General features: G+C 41.9%; 1 protein-coding gene across 1 annotated transcript in view; it reads left to right on the top strand.

Moving 5' to 3' along the window:
• Positions 1-17,277, top strand: part of ANKRD55 (ankyrin repeat domain 55) — a 136,640-nt gene that overhangs the window by 44,233 nt on the left and 75,130 nt on the right. Inside the window, exons 2-3 of the mRNA XM_054487992.2 lie at positions 5,660-5,782; positions 13,805-13,935. Coding sequence (XP_054343967.1) covers positions 5,660-5,782; positions 13,805-13,935 — 254 coding nt within the window. The remainder of the gene's footprint in view (positions 1-5,659; positions 5,783-13,804; positions 13,936-17,277) is intronic.

The raw sequence follows: 17,277 nt of genomic DNA, 5'->3' as shown, positions 1-17,277 counted from the left end.
ACTCTGTTGCCCAGGCTGGAGTGCAGTGGCGTGATCTTGGCTCACTGCAAGCTCTGCCTCCCGGATTCGCGCCATTCTCCTGCCTCAGCCTCCTGCACAATTTTTTTAATTAAAAAAAACTCTTTAACTATCTGAAAACTACTATCATGACCCCATGGAATAATCTTCAGAGTAGACACATTTATTTCCTTCAACCATTCTTCACGTGACATGATTAAAGTCCATTCATACCTCCAGTCACTCACCTCTGAATGTTCTCCAGCCACTATACCCCTGTTTGAGACCATAGACCTCAATATGACACTGACCAGTTAAGAATGGAAAAGGCCTATCAGTGCCCTCAGTATGGCTACTAGATTTGGTAATTCAGCCAGACTTCCTACTAATTTATTACAACGCTGTTTATTTCTATAGAGCTAATTTTCCAACTAAAACTCCAAGTTCTTTTTTAAAACGTTTTATCGGTCAGAACTTTTTCAGTGATTAAAAAGAAAATCCAAATGAATACACAAAATCTATGTAAATTGGCTTAAGCTGGAGGCATCACATTACTTGACTTCAAATTATACTACAAGGCTATAGTAACCAAAATAGCACGATACTGACATAAAAACAGCCACGTAGACCTATGGAACAGAACTGAGATTCCAGAAACAAGTTCACACATTTACAGACAACTCATTTTTAACAAAGGCACCAAGACATACATTTGGGAAAGGACAGTCTCTTCAATAAAAGGTGCTGGGAAGACTGGATATCTATATGCAGAAGAATAAAACTAGACCCCTATCTCTCACCATATACAAAAGTCAAATCAAAACGGATTAAAGATTTAAATATAAGACATGAAACTACCAGAAAACATTGGGGAAATGCTTCGGGACATTGATCTAGGCTAAGATTTCTTTTTCCTTTTTCTTTTTTTTAGGGGGGCGGGGTGCGAGGGGCGGGCAGAGAAAAGCTCTCCACCTTTCTCTGGTAAGAGAAAGATGTCACCAGGTGGCTTCCAGGTTCATGGGTGGTAGAACAAAGCGACAGTATTGTTCTCGACAACCCCAGTCAACATATCAAACGTATCATTGCTTTTCATGGGCTCTAATTGGGTCACATTTCTGAATCCATCTCCATGGCCAGGATAATGCTAGTGCTGAGTGGCTTAGTTCTAAGCCACATGTTCTGCCCCTGACCAGGGATATAGTCAATTCCATTGAATCAGCCTGTGGGCTAGAAGAGGAGAGGACGTAGTCCCTAGAAAATAATCAGGTTAATCTTATCAACAGGGAGAGGGGAAGTTGAGTGCAAAAACTACATACTTAACCACCCTTCAATCAGTTCAAGTGGATATTTTGTGGACTAAGATATTGTTACCGGGGGTCCTTGTTCTTAGAGCTCCCAAGATGGTGGCAGGGGGGCTTCCAAGATGGTAGCAAACCTCGTGTTATCTGACCTGGGGTTCTTGGCCTCACGTATTCCAAGGAATGGAATCTTGGGCCATGCAGTGAGTGTTATAGCTCTATTAGAAGCCATGGGTCATGGAAGAGAACCTAGAACCCGGTGACTAGCGTTCAGCTCGATTAGGACGAACCCAGGCAGTTAGCCGTGCAGGAACAATGGCAAGCCTTTAGCCCGATTGGGAACAGCAATGGGTGCCTCGCTGGATCAGGAGCACAGTGGACACCCTGCTGGATCCAGAGGGATAGAAGTCAGTGGCGGGTCTGCGACAGCAGCAAACAGCAGTGGTGGACAGTGAGCGAAAGCTCAGCTCGAGACGTAACAAACACGGACCAGAAGAGTATGTGCAGTTGCAAGATTTAATAGAGTGAAAACAGAGCTCCCATACAAAGGGAGGCGACCCAAAGAGGGTAGCCATTGCCAGCTCGAATGCCTGGGTTTAAATCCCAGTCATTGTCCCTCCCGCTACGCTCTCAGACAACAGATGATTGGCTATTTCTTTACCTCCTGTTTTTGCCTAATTAGCGTTTTAGTGAGCTCTCTGATTGGTCAGGTGTGAGCTAAGTTCCAAGTCCTGTGTTTAAAGGTGGATGCAGTCACCTTCCCAGCTAGGCTTAGGGATTCTTAGTCGGCCTAGGAAATCCAGCTGGTCCTGTCTTTCAATATGTTACTCTACCTTTAGCTCTATTAAATACCATCTAATTAGATTTCTGGCAAGATATTTTGGGGATCATAATTCTATCAGGCAATGCAATCATTGTTTCTCTCAGCTGTATGTGGTCTAGTGTGATGAATGTGCCTTGCATATTTTATTGCACTCAGTGATGAATGGATTGTGAATACATTTATGTCTGTTATATAGGCACATTATATAACATATGAACAGGCTGTTAAACACAGAGCTCCTCAGCCCACCACCAGGATCTTCCTCCTGAAGTAATACCACCAGCATCTTTGGATGTGGTCACACAACCAGATACCAGCTCCATCTTTGTCCTATTTCTGGGCCCTCTTTCTTGTGCCCAAATATACTGTGCGAAATCTTAACAAAATGTCTAGAGTCCTGGGAAGGTTCTTAATGGAGACTAATGTTCTGTGCAATGTACGGACTTTTTGTCTAATCATCATCAACAAGAGACTATTTTCTCTACATGTCCCAGATTTCTAATGCTTTCTAAACACATCAAAAAAAAATTTTTTTAAGTAGCAGTAGTCACAGCAAATATATAAAATATATACACTATTATATGCCAGGCCTTGTTCTAAAAGCACACAGAATTAAATAGTAACTCATTTTTTTCCTTCCAACAAACTTATAAGAGAGGTAGGTAGTTATCATAATTATCATCATGATTACCTTCATTTTAAAGACAAAGAAACTGGCCAGGAACAGTGGCTCATGCCTATAAATCCCAGCACTTTGGGAGGCCAACATGGGAGGATTGTTAGAGATCAGCCTGGGCAACATGGCAAAACCCCATCTCTACAAAAAATACAAAAATTAGCTGGGCATGGTGGTGCACGTCTGTAGTCCCAGCTACTCAGGAGGCTGAGATGGGAGGATCACTTGGGCCTGGGAGGTCAAGGCTGCAGTGAGCCAAGATCACGCCACTGCACTCCAGCCTGGGTGACCCAAAGAGACCCTGTAAACAAACAAACAAATGAAAACAAGGAAACTAAGGCCTGGAGAGGGGACAGCCCAAATCCACACAGCTGGTCAGTGCAAGCTGGGACTGATACTGAGGTTGTCTGGCTCCACAGTCCTTGTGCTCATCACAGGAGTGGCATTTGACCTGGACACCCCTCCTCTCTCATTTCTGGCCCCCAGGCAAATGTGCAAGTGAGTCTGCCTAAAACAAACAAACAAAAACAACAAAATACTACAGTGGGTAAGTTAAGGAACAACCACTCACTTTACAAAACATTTTGTTGTCATAAATGAATCATTTCCAATAACAAGTTCCTTTGCGGACAGACAGGTCAACCGGCTAAAAGACACTTATGACTTCCCAAAAATACTGGGACAGAGAAACCGAGGCAAAGGGTTAGGACCACTGCCAACTAAAGATCAATTAGAACTGAAAACTAAAAAGTACCTTTGACATAATGTCCACATTAGCAGAAAAACACAACTTAAAAAACCTTTTTCTCTTTTTTTACTTTTTTTTTTTTTTTTTGAGACGGAGTTTCACTCTTGTTGCCCAGGCTGGAGTACAATGGCGCCATCTCGGCTCACCGCAACCTCCGCCTCCCGGGTTCAAGCAATTCTCCTGCTTCAGCCTCCCGAGTAGCTGGAATTACAGGCATGCGCCACCATGCCCAGCTAATTTTTTGTATTTTTAGTAGAGACGGAGTTTCTCCACGTTGGTCAGGCTGGTCTCAAACTCCCGACCTCAGGTGATCCACCCACCTCAGCCTCCCAAAGTGCTGAGATTACAGGCGTGAGCCACCACACCTGAACAGTGGCTATGCTTGGGGAGCAGAGGAGGCGTGCATGGGAAGAACTGTGTGAGTCGATCAACACAGCCTCTCCCTGGAGGCCTCCTCTTGAGCAGAACTCACCTCCCAGTCCTCCCTGTTCTCCACTTGACCCACAGTTCTTTTGTTGTTGTTGTTTTGTTTTGAGACAGAGTCTCGCTGTGTCGCCCAGGCTAGAGTGCAATGGTGTGATCTCAGCTCACTGCACCCTCTGCCTCCCGGGTTAAAGCAATTATCCTGCCTCAGCCTCCCAAGTAGCTGGGATTACAGGCGCACGCCACCACACCTGGCTTATTTTTTTGTATTTTTAGTAGAGGCTGGGTTTCTCCACACTGGCCAGGCTGGTCTTGAACTCCTGACCTCAAGTGATCTGCGCGCCTCGGCCTCACACAGTGCTGGGACTACAGGCATGAGCCACTGCACCCAGCCCCACTTGACCCATAGTTCTGTTGTTGCCTTTTTTTTTTTTTTTTTTTTTAAGACAAGGTCTCACTCCATTGTCCAGGCTGGAGTATAGTGGCATGATCATAGCTCACTGCTTGAATTCCAGGGCTCAAGTGATCCTCCTGCCTCAGCCTCCTGAGTACCTGGGACTACAGGTACCCACAACAATGTCCAGCTAATTTTTAAATTTTTTGTAGAGAGAGGGTCTCACTGTGCTGCCCAGGCTGATCTCGGACTCCTGGGCTCAAGCCTTCCTCCCACCTCAGCCTCCCAAAGTGCTGAGATTACAGACCTGAGCCATCATGCCTGGCCTGATGTTGCCTTTGACCATGCTATTAGTTGGTTCAGTCATGCACAAGGCATAATGCAGGTGGCTACCAAATTCAAAGGAGTTGCCTACAGTTCTGTTTCTTCTGGGAATTCCCTCTCATGAAATCTCAGGTGGTTGAAATGAAGAGACTTTCATGAAGGGACAGCTTGCAGAGATGAAGCAGGGCTGAAAGAATGAACTAGGGATGCTGAAGCTCCACAGACTAACATCAGTGGGAAGCCAATCCCATACTTACAGCTAAAAAGGATGGGAGGGGACCGTTTTATCAGGGAACCCAGAGAGACTAACTCTGCAGAGGAAGAGACTGGCTCTGCCAAGAAAGAGCCTCCTGGTGGGAGAGAAGTGGCTCCTGCCGAACACTGCACTAGGGGAAGGCAGGAAGAAATGTCACATCTGTCTCTTCTCCCCATCAGGCTCCTGCCCGTGCCTCTCATGGGCAAGCAAGAGGGTGAGGGAGCCTGGGTGGAGCACTCGGCAAGGGTCAGTCCTCAGGGTACAGAATAGGGTGGGAAAGGCTGCCTCACCCTCTACATCTGGAGAACGGAGAATGGAGAGCACAATGTCTCTTTCAAAGGTAGTAAACTGAGTCATTGGGAGGACAAGGAACATGTTCCAGATCAAAAAGGGCAATGCAGAACCAAGATGAGGGCCCACTTTCCTCTCTGGGCTCACTGGCTTTGAGAAGCCTGAAAGCCTGGAAATAATCAGAAAATCTCAAATGACGTCCAATCCCTCAGGTTCCTTTCCAATACACGGCGGTGTTACAAACGGCATGAGTGATCCACCTTTCTTCAGAAGTGGTGAGGGAGTGTGTAGCCAGGATGACTCAGTCTTCTGCCTGGATTCACTTGAGAAGTTTTAATGAATCACTTGTGTGGGTGACTACTTGGGTATTGTTATTCTTTCAGTGAACTGGCTCCACACACTAACATTGTGTCTGTTTGATGCATGAAGGTGACTCATCTGAGGAAGTTGACCTGACCATGGTTTATCAAGCAGCCTCTAATGGAGATGTCAATGCTCTGACTGCAGTGATTCGGGAAGACCCTTCTATCCTGGAATGCTGTGACAGTGAAGGTGAGATATGTATGCATTTTGAATCCAGAATGTTCTGCTCTATTTTTTTAGAGATGGCCTTCAGACATGAACAATGTTAATAAATGTATATCTGACCAGCCATTTTGATACTGTGGCTATGTGCAGATACCACATCGCCTCTTATAATGAAGTCATCAGTTCGAGTTTGTTTTCAATATCCTTGTATGAATGACCAAAATAGATAGGTCAAGTAGTTAGGAAAGGGTACGGAAAGAGCAGACTACTTTTGGTAGCAATGGATGTTGAGAAAATGTAACTGTAAAAGGCAAAGAGCAAGGATTTCTGCTTCTGGGAAGATGGAGTAGATGCATTTCTTTCGTATTATTTCTGCTAAATGCAACTAAAAACGCTGGACGTTATATATAAACATAAAAAGACTCTGGAAGATGGAGATAAGATGACATATGAGCTGAGATCTTCTGACTCAAGGAATGACATGGTGTAAGTGCCCAGCGTTTTCTTTTTGCCTTGTCTCTCCCAGAGCTGATGCTGAAGAAGCTGGCAACCCAGAAATGTCAACAGGCACAGACTAAACAGCAAGAAAAACAACAAAAGCCTTCCCTCTCTGGCTAAAGGACCAGGAAAGGAACAGCCTAGAAAGACAGAACACTTTTTAGACAATAAGTCCCTACTCCAGCCAAACACCACAAAAAGCCATGGGGCTCCAGCCCCACTCATTCCAGCAAAGACTAAGTAGGAAACCTGGATTTCTAATGCCACCTTGCAATAATGAGGTGGCACCCATTTACTTCCCCTTTACAGCAGTGCCCATGGAAGCCAGCTAAAATAAAGGGTTTAAGATCAGGAATCTCATAATATAATACCCCAAATGTCCAAGTTTCAATCGAAAATTACTTGTCATACCAAGAAACAGGAAGATCCCAAACTGAATGAAAAAATAATCAACAGATGCCAATGAAAGAGATGTTAGAATTATCTCACAAAGATTTTCAAATAACCGTGACAAAAATGCTTCAATGAGCACTTTTTTCCATTGAAAACATGCTTAAAAGTAAAGAAAAAAATAGAAAGTCTCAGCAAAGAAATAATAAAAGACATAAGGAAAAAACAAATGAGAATTTTTAAAAATCAAAAATACAATCATCACAATGTTAAAACTCAGTGAATAAGCTCAGCAGCAGAATGAGGATGCAAAGGAAAGAATTAATGAACTTGAAAACAGAACAGTAAGAAATAGCCAATAAGAAACAGGTAATCTGAAGAGCCCTATAATTAGGAAATTGACTTCATAATTTTAAAATCCCCCCCAAAAAAGATATCTTCAGGACTAGATTATTTCACCAGAGATTTGTGATCCTCCCACCTTGGCCTCCCAAAGGGCTAAGATTATAGATATGAGCCACCTCACCTGGCAGATTTCTACAAACTTTTAAAGAATAACCAGCATCGATTCCACATAATCTCTTCCAAAAAAAGAGATGAGAAAACACGTTTCAGTTATGTTTATGAGCTAGTATTACTTCACTATCAAAACCAAAGACGATGTAAAAAAAAATAAGCCTATAGACCAGTAGTCTTCATGAAAGTAGAGATAAAAATCCTTAACCAAATATTAGCAAATAGAATTCAGTAATATACAGAAATAGGCTCGACACAGTGGCTCACGCCTATAATCCCAACACTTTGGGAGGTCGAGGCAAGCAGATGACTTGAGGTCAGGACTTGAGGTCAAGACCGGCCTGGCCAACATGGTGAAACCCCGTCTCTACTAAAAATACAAAAATTAGCTGGGTACGGTGACATGCGCCTGTAATCCTAGCTACTGGGGAGGCTGAGGCATGAGAATTGCTTGAACCTGGGAGGTGGAGGTTGCAGTGAGCCGAGATCACACTACTGCACTCCAGCCTGGGTGACAGAGCAAGACTCCATCTCAAAACAAAAACAAAAAGAATCACACACCATGACCAAGTAGGGTTTGTTTTAGGGGTGTTAGGGATGTAAGACTGGTTCAATATTTGAAATTCAATGTAATCCACCGAATTAACCAACTAAGGCAGAAAAATCACATGTTCATATCAATTAATACAAAAAAAGCTTTAGACAAAATTTAACACATATTAATAATAAAAATCTCAGAAAAATAGGAATACAGGAGAGCTTCTTCAACATAAGGAAGAGTATCAACAACAACAACAGCAACAACAACTCTAGAGCTAAGGTTTTACTTAATGGTGAAAGTTTGAGTGCTTTGCCCCTAAGACCTGGAATAAGGTGTGAATGTCCACTCTCACTACTCCAATTCAGCATAGTTTAATATGAGTGCAAAAGGGCAAGAAAAGGAAATAAAAAGCATACATCTTTTATTTTTTTGACAGAGTCTCACTCTGTCACCCAGACTGGAGTGCAGTGGTGCAATCTTGGCTCACTGCAACCTCCACCTCCCGGGTTCAAGCAATTCTGCCTCAGACTCCCGAGTAACTGGGATTACAGGTGCCCGCCACTGCGCCCAGCTAATTTTTGTATTTTTAGTAGAGACAGGTTTCACCATGTTGCCCAGGCTCTTCTCAAACTCCTGACCTCCCAGGTGATCCGCCCACCTTGGCCTCCCAAAGTGCTGGGATTACAGGTGTGAGCCACTGGCCCGGCCAAAAGCATACATCTTGAAAAGGAAAAAAGAAAACTGTTACTTTTTGCACAATTTGATTGTCTTCATAGTAACTCCTAAGGAACCTACCAACATACTCCTACAACTAAGTGAGTTCAGCAAGGTCACAGGGTACAAGACATAGATTTTATTTTTGTATACAAACAATGAACATGCAGACATCAAAATTTTAAACTATAATACCATTTAAAATCACTCAATAAAAAGAGACATTTAGGTGCAAATACAATAAAATATGTACAGAACTTGTATGTTGAAAACTATAAAGTGCTAATTAAATAAATCAAAGATCTTAATAAATGGAAAGGCATACCATGTTTGTGGACTAGAAGCCTCAACTTAGTAAACATGCAATGCTCTTCAAATTTGTATACAGGTTTAGCGCAAATTCTGAAGAGACATCTTGGCATGAGATGGAGACCACAATTTCTACCAAACCCCAGCAAGATTTTTTGTGCATAGAGACAAGATTAGCTAAAATGTGTACAGAAATACAAAGGAACTAGGATAGTTAAAACAATTTTGAAAAAGAATAAAGTGGAAGGAATCAGTATACCCAATTTCAACTACATTCAAGCTACATGCTATAGTTTGAATGTGTTCCCTCAAATTTCATGTGTTGGGAACCTGGTCCACAATGCAGTATTGTTGAGAGGTGGAACCTTTGGGAGATTATTGGGATTAATCCACTCATGGGTCATTGTGGGAGTGGGTTAGTAATCATGGGAGTGGGTCTGTTATAAGAGCTAGTTGGGTCATCTCTCATGAGCTCCCTTGCCATGTGATACCCTGTACCACCTCAGGCCTCTGCAGAGAGTTCCCACCACCAAAAAGGCCCTCACCCAATATGGCCCCTCAACCTTGGACATCCCAGCCTCCAGAACTGAAAGAAATAAAATTCTTCACTTCATAAATTACCCAGTCTCGTGTATTCATTTATAGCAACAGAAAACAGACTAAGGACAGTACAAAAATCAAAACTAGCTGGGTTAATCCATCTAGAGTATTCAGAGTTATGCCTGATACATAATAAACACTCAATAAATACAAGCTATTATTGTTGCTTTTGGAATTTCATAACCTTACTGTAACTACTTTGCACCACCCAGGACAAGACAATGAGTCTCAAAGTGGCTAAGTTTCTTAGCCAAAGTTTCATAGCTAATAAAATAGCTGGAACTGGAACCCAAATGTTCTGTGTCCTTGGTTAGTGCTCTTTCTGCTCCTTATCTTATAGTGCAGATGTCTTAAAGTTCTTGAACACTTTACCATGTGGCAAAGTGGATCATTTAAGGACACAAGACGCTGAGGCTACCTTCCTGCACAACTTACCTAACCAAGTTGCTCCACCCTTTATTTTGCAGAATTTAACAATTTTGACAATTTGCAATCTTTTCCTTGGATTTTTTTAAAGGAAAAAAGTTACAGAGCAGTTGAAGGCCCTTTTTATCCTTTTCTGATTCCACCCCTTTTCCCTTCATTCCTCTAAAATAACTAACCACTATTCTGAAGTTGGTGTGTATCTTTCCTTTTTCTGTTTTTGTGCTTTAACTGGGTTTATAGCAGCCTGTTGTTATTTTGATTTATAAAATTTACATAAATAATAGTGTGTATCTTTGCAATTGGCTTTCTTCACTCAAAATTATGTCTTCAAGATTTATTCAAGTGGATCTGGATTAATTTAACTCTGACATTTTAATTGCTCTATGACACTTCTTTGCATAAATATAACATAATTTATGTATTTCTCTATTAATGTTCATTTATGCCATTTCTTGTTAGTTTAATTCTTCATTATCATCTTTGATTCTATCTCTTTGTTCATCAATGTGAAATTTTCTTTATGAAATAAACTTGGAAGTGGAATTACAGGGTTATAAGGTATAAGCACCTATAATTTTATTAAATGTTGCCACATTTATCCCCAAAAATGGTTGTCCCAGCTTATACTTTAACCAACAGTATGTAAGAGTTTCCCAAATCCTTGACAACACCTGGCATTTCAGACATTTTATAATTGCTAATCCAATATGTATGAAGTGGTTTCTCAATGTCATTTCTCAATGACATTGAGAAATATAGAAATATGTATTCCCTAATTATTTGAGAGATTTATAATCTTTCATATGTTTATTGGCTTGTGTCTGCTGTCTCTCAAATTGCTCCTACATTGTTTATTTCTTTCTGATTGAATTGTTGATGTTATTTATTTAGTTAAGCTCATAATTTTTTCTTGGTTTTATGAATTCAAATAACCTCCCAATCTGTAACTGGCCTTTTCATTTCGTTTATGGGACCTTATGTAATACAGAAAATTTTAATTTGAATATAATTGAATTTAATAAAATGTTTTCTTTATAGTTTGCAGTTTTTATGTCTTCTTCAGTAAGGCCTTACTAGTCTTAATGTTATAAAATATATTCGTCTATATATTTTATAAGTTGTTAAATTTTGCTTTTCATATTTGGTGTCTAATCCATTTGGAAAATATTTATGTATGATGTGAATTTTAGATCTAATTTTAACGTATCCCTTTTGTATAACCAGTTTGTCAGCACCATTTATTGAATACCTTTTTTTTTCCTAGTGATTTGTGATGTCACTTTGGTCATATATTGAGTTCCTCCATAGGTCTAAGTATTTCATGGACTGTTTCTTCTGTTCTGTTGATATATTTATTATTTTAATTACCATGGCTGTATAATCTTGTTGGTTCAAAAAGCAATAATCCTCTTTCATTCTACTGTAAAATTGTCTTGAAAATTTTTTTGACACTTTAAACTTCCAGATAAATTTTAGGATTTTTTTCAAGTTTCACAACAGCTTTGTTGAGTTTTTATTAGACTTGCAATGAATGTATAGATTCATTTTCAGGAAATTGATAGCTCTACTATATTGAGTCTTTTCCTTCATAAACATAGTATCTTCCCATGTTTAGTTCTTCTTTTATGTCACCCAGCAAGTTTTATACTTTTTATCCACATATGTCTTGCTCTTCTTCGGTTAAATTTATTCCTAAGTACCGTATTTTTGTTGTTGTTGCTATTGTTTTTTGTTACTTTTCCCATTGCTTTTGTTTAAGGAAGACCTTTTCTTTTATATATGAATTTTACATACAGGAACAATGCTGTACTGTCTCATTTGTTTTATTTTGAGGGTTTTTTTTCTATTTTCTACAAGGACAAATGTACCAACTTAAAATAAATTTTGGAACCCCATTTGAGATGAATCTGTCATTCCTCCCTAAACCTCAGTTAGAGACACCTCAGGAAAATTATTTTAAGCTTAAGAAATATTTGGACCAGATGCAGTGGCTCACGCCGGTAATCCCTGTACTTTGAGACATTGACATGGAAGGATTGCTTGAGCCTGGAAGGTCAAGGCTGCAGGGAGCCATGATCACACCACTGCACTCCAGCCTGGGCAACAGAGCAAGATGCTGTCTCAAAAAAAAAAAAAAAAAAAAAAAAAGATTCGTTCAGTAATCATTTGGTTATGCATTTCAGAATTGCTGTTTAATATCTTCCCGGTACCAGGTACAGTGGTTGGTACCGAGGATTCAGTGATGAGCATGAGAGATGTGGTTCCTTCCACTTCGAATTTATAGCTTAGAAGAGACAAGTTTTAAACACATGATTATGCTCAATCAATACATAATTGTAAAATATTAAAAGAATTACTAGAGAAAAATGAAGGATGATGAAAAATTATAACATGGACATCCAGTTCACAATGGAGGGTCAGGAAGGTGTTCCCTGAAGAAATTTATATGTAAGCTAGGCTCTCAAGATAGATGTAAATTAGCCAGACATAGCATGTAATTTTATGAAAACAGTATCTAGGGATTCTGTTTTTGTTTCTCTGTGTGTGTGTGTTTTTTTTGAGATGGAGTCTCACTCTGTCACCCAGGCTAGAGTGCAGTGGCACAATCTCGGCTCACTGCAACCTCCACCTCTCGGGTTCAAGCAATTCTCCTGCCTCAGCCTCCTGAGTAGCTGGGATCATAGGTGTGTGCCACCACGCCCAGCAAATTTTTTTTGAATTTTTAGACAGGGTTTAACCATGTTGGCCAGGCTGTTCTCGAACTCCTGGCCTCAAGAGATCTGCCCACCTCTGCCTCCCAAAGTGCTGGGATTACAGGCAGGAGCCACCACACCCGGCCTATCTAGGGATTCTTTAGCTTTACTTACTGAGCATTTCAGATTCACAGATTGCTTCAATAATTGCCTTTTGCAGCATGTCCTTTTTTTCTCTCAATAGTTATAATTACCACTTGTTGACAGGAAGAAAGGAAGGGAGGAAGGGAAAGGAAGGAAATTTTGCAACTATTTTAAGACATAGCACTTCATTGCTGCTTTTTCCCAGTACAGATGACTGAAAGAGTTTTAGAAGGAAAAAAATTGGAGAGAAATTGAGTTGCCGACTGCAATTCAATTTGTGGTGTCCTAGAGACTGCACTGCAAAGCTCATCACTCCCTCCTGGCAATGTTCAAATTCAAATACTAAAGACAACTTTGGCAAAAGGGACACTTAGAAGTTAAGACTCAGCCACAACTCTGAACTCGGTGTTCTTTCAGTGAAAACAGAAATCTTGGGATTTACCCTTTCTCAGGGATTTCTCAGGGTCATAGCTTGCAGTTCATCTGGAGAAGAATCACAATCTCCAGTCCAAAGACATCTACACAAGTCTCGTCTGGGCAAGGGGTGAATCTGAGGTTTGATTTCTTCACCTGAAGGAATAAGAAGCACCTGGATCCTGCCTCATGAGGCTGGCTTGTTCCAACAGCCCTGCAAAGTTCATCAAAATGTGTAATTTCATCTCTATTTTTATTCAGGAAGAAAACACATAAAAAACTAAATGCCTTGACCTATATTGATTATGAAAACAGAGAAGCATTTCAGTACAGGTGGCCACTTTTTCAGCAAGAATTTGTACAATCCAAGGCTGGGTACTGTTCCTGCCCCTTAGCACCTGCCACCCCCAATAAAAGTGTGCTGAACCCATCTGCCCGGATAGAGCGGCTTTCCAAAGGCACTCCTAGATTCTACATGGTTCAAGCCAAGTCAAGATAAATCTGCCTGTTATGTCTTAAATTATGCTGATCCCTGACACAGTCATAAGCAATTTTTATCATCTACCCAAAATGTTTTACTCAGCCAATTATTGCAAAATTGCAAAAGATTGAAAAGAGCCAGTAAAAAAAAATACATAGTTTATAGAGATGTAGCAACAATCAGCTTCATCTCCCTTCAGTCCTATACAAACAGCTGGGTTTGTATTGCAAACAGCAAAACAAATGAACAGGCCAATAAAGCCTGCTCATCAGTTTCATGGGTCAAACATGTTTAAAGGCTGTTGAAATGTCTCATTCCAGGATGCACGCCCTTGATGCATGCGGTTTCTGGACGTCAGGTGGACACAGTGAAGCTGCTGTTGAAGATGGGAGCCAATATTAACATGCAGGATGCTTATGGCCGCACAAGTTTATGCCTGGCCACCTACCTGGTACTGACTTGTGCCTGTCACAGGGTCTAAGGAGCAGGGTAGGCTAAGGGTGTCATTATGGGGTCCCAGTTGCAAAGGAGCATTCTTGGATCTATGCAGCGGGCTAAAGGAGCTAGAACTTGAAGCTTTACTCCAATGATCTTCAACGTTTATATCCCCACTTAGAGTTGGTTTCATGAATTTGGGCCATTTTGGATCTTCCTAACAATCCTCTAAGATAGAGGTGATATGGCCATTAGGGAAACATTCTTTTCTATCTTAATGGCATCAGAATTTCTCTTGGGATATTTCTGGACACACTTGGGGCTTCTAAAAACAATCTCCCTAAATAACCCCAACATAGTGGGAATACTGTGAAGATCCAGTTAATATCTGTAGGGTAGGATTTGTTGAGTAGAAGCTTGAGGCTGAGGAATGTGGAGAACAATGAGAACTGGGGAAGGCGGTGGGAGGGACTGGAAGATAGAGAACAGGGGAGACATAGCAGGCTCTTAAAGGGACAACACCAAGCAGAGGACTCAGCCCACAATCAGGGCTCAATTTAACAACTGTGTCGTAATGCTAGTCCTCACCAGTAGAGATTTCAGTTCAGCATTTCCCAACATTAGAGCAAGCTTGGTTGTTAAGCCTTACTGAAAATCCTCAAGACCCTCTCCTCTCAAACTCTTCCTGCAATCCTTTTGGGAGGTCCTAGGGGTGCCTTGAGTCCATGTCAAACAAGTCCTAACCACCACATGGAGGTCATCCTTTTTCTACCTCTCCAGAGAGGTACCCAGAAATCTTCACTATGACCACCGTTGCTACCAGGGCAACTTCTTGCATTTGCTATGGCTTGCATTTGCTATTGCTGCCCACTGATGGTGGTGAATTCACTCTGACCAGCCCCATTGAGGGTGTCCTGCTGAATTAAATCACTTCCCTTTCCAAAACACCACCCCTTTCTGCCATGATCTATCAGAGATTGCAATGAAGCATTGCCCAAGTCTCACAGAGATTTCCTTTAGAGCCTACTTTTTCATTTTCTATTTGTGCTCTCTCTCTAGAACTCATATGCAAATCTGGGAAGAAATTTTCAAACTGTGGTCCACAGATCTTTTGCGTCAATACCCTTGGGGTGCTTGTTTCAAATGCAAGTGCCAGGCTGGTCTGATGGTAGAGGGTTATCAGAACTTATTCACATTAGTGTCAAATGCAGGTACCAGGGGTATACCCCAGACCTTCTGAGTCAGATACTCTGGGAGCAGGACTGGGGTAGTTGGTGTTGGGGGAGTCTGCATGTTGAAAAAACCTCCTTGGCAATTTTTTTTTTTTTTTTTTTTTTTTTTTTTGAGTCTTACTCTGTCACCAGGCTGGAGTGCAGCGGTGCGATCTCAGCTCACTGCAGCCTCTGCCTCCCGGGTTCAAGCGATTCTCCTGCCTTAGCCTCCCAAGTAACTGGGACTACAGGCATGCACCACCACACCCAGCTAATTTTTGTATTTTTAGTAGAGACAGGGTTTCACCATGTTGGCCAGGATGGTCTCGATCTCTTGACCTCATGATCTGCCTGCCTCAGCCTCTCAGGCAATTTTTAAAAACTTGCCCATCAGGTTTAAAAGCCACTTGTCTGTGCATATTAGCTGAAGTCCCATATCTCAGACAGACATATGGCTGTCCTCCTAGCCCCCTCCCTTCTAGCACATGCCTTAAGAACTGCTCTTGCTATGGACTTTTCCAGTGTCTGAGCTGAAGAAAAGAGAAAACTGGGATAAGGGGGTAGAGGAAGGGGATAGAAGGGGTTTCTAAAGCTGACTGCCGCTAGCAAATAGAATGTAGTGAAAGCAAACTGTCCCCCTTTCGAAGTTCAAAAATTCAAAATTTTACATTTCTTTGACTAGAGAGCTATGCAAGGGACTGGGAAGAAGTACTCCTCTAAATCACGGTGAATAATGATGGACACCCTTGGAGCCTAGAAAGTTGGCACCTTTGCAGACAACTCTTTCTAGGAATATATTCTAAGGGCTGCATGAGGACAGTCTGCCAGCAGGACACCATGTGGTGCCACCTTTTTAACTCTGCCCCCATCTCCGTGTGGCTCCCCAAGGCAGGCCCCTCCATTGTTCTGGTGAGGCTCATGGGAAGCGGTTGTCCTGGGGACTGCACTGTGAAGCTTATCCCTCCCTCCTGGCAATGTTCAAATTCAAGAATTAAAGAAAAATTTCGCAAACAGGACACTTAGAAGTTAAGTCTCAGCCACAACTCTGAACTCAGTGTACAAAAAAACTTACCACAGATGTGTCAAACTCAAATAAAATATGTAGAGTTGAGGCCAGGTGCGGTGGCTCACACCTGTAATCCCACTACTTTGGGAGGCCAGGAGGCTGGAGGATCACCTGAGGTTGGGAGTTTGAGACCAGCCTGACCAACATGGAGAAACCCTGTCTCTACTAAAAATACAAAATTAGCCGGGCGTGGTGGCACATGCCTGTAATTCCAGGTACTCCGGAGGCTGAGGCAGGAGAATCGCCTGAACCCAGGAGGCGGAAGTTGTGGTGAGCCAAGATATATATATATATAGAGAGAGAGAGAGAGAGAGAGAGAGAGATACGAATCTCTACATTTAACATATTATTTGATATATAAGAATTGCAGCTGGGCATGGTGGCTCACGCCTGTAATCCCAGCACTTTGGGAGGCCGAGGCAGGTGGATCACCTGAGGTCAGGAGTTCAAGACCAGCCTGGGCAACATGGTGAAACCCTGTCTCTACCAAAAATACAAAATGTAGCCAGGCGTGCTGGCGCATGCCTGTAGTCCCAGCTACTTGGGAAGCTGAGGCAGGAGAATCACTTGAACCCAGGAGGTGGAGGCTGCAGTGAGCTGAGATCGTGCCACTGTACTCCAGCCTGGGTGACAAGAGTGAGACCCTGTCTCAAAAAACAAGAAAAAAAAGAATTGCAATTCAGGGCATACACACAGACCAGGTGGTCCTCGATATGTCCAAAGAATGAAGAGGAAGTTGTAGGTTTTATTAGAAGGAGAAATGTTACATATTGTTTTTCCAGAAAGTTCATTGGCACTAGTCGAGTTTTGGGGAGCTGGCAAGCTCTGACTGGTGAGCGACCATGGTGGGTAAAATTTGTCTTTGAGTTGCAGCAGGTTTTTCGGAAGCCATTAGATAAAACTAGTTACTACGGGCAGTTTCAGCAGCCAGGCTCACAGATAATTGCATTTTGGGAGCAATGTTACTTGCCCTGCCTGCTTTTTTCCCTGACTTCTCAACTCTGGTTTAGTAGTTGGATACAACAAGAAGGACCCAATTCAAATGATCAGATTTCACAGGTGTGTGACGTTGGTTAGGCAA

This window comes from Pongo pygmaeus, chromosome 4 (assembly GCF_028885625.2).
Source record: "Pongo pygmaeus isolate AG05252 chromosome 4, NHGRI_mPonPyg2-v2.0_pri, whole genome shotgun sequence".
Taxonomy (NCBI): domain Eukaryota; kingdom Metazoa; phylum Chordata; class Mammalia; order Primates; family Hominidae; genus Pongo; species Pongo pygmaeus.
The sequence above is the reverse complement of the archived record's forward strand: the minus strand, read 5'-3'. Positions and strand labels throughout refer to the sequence as shown.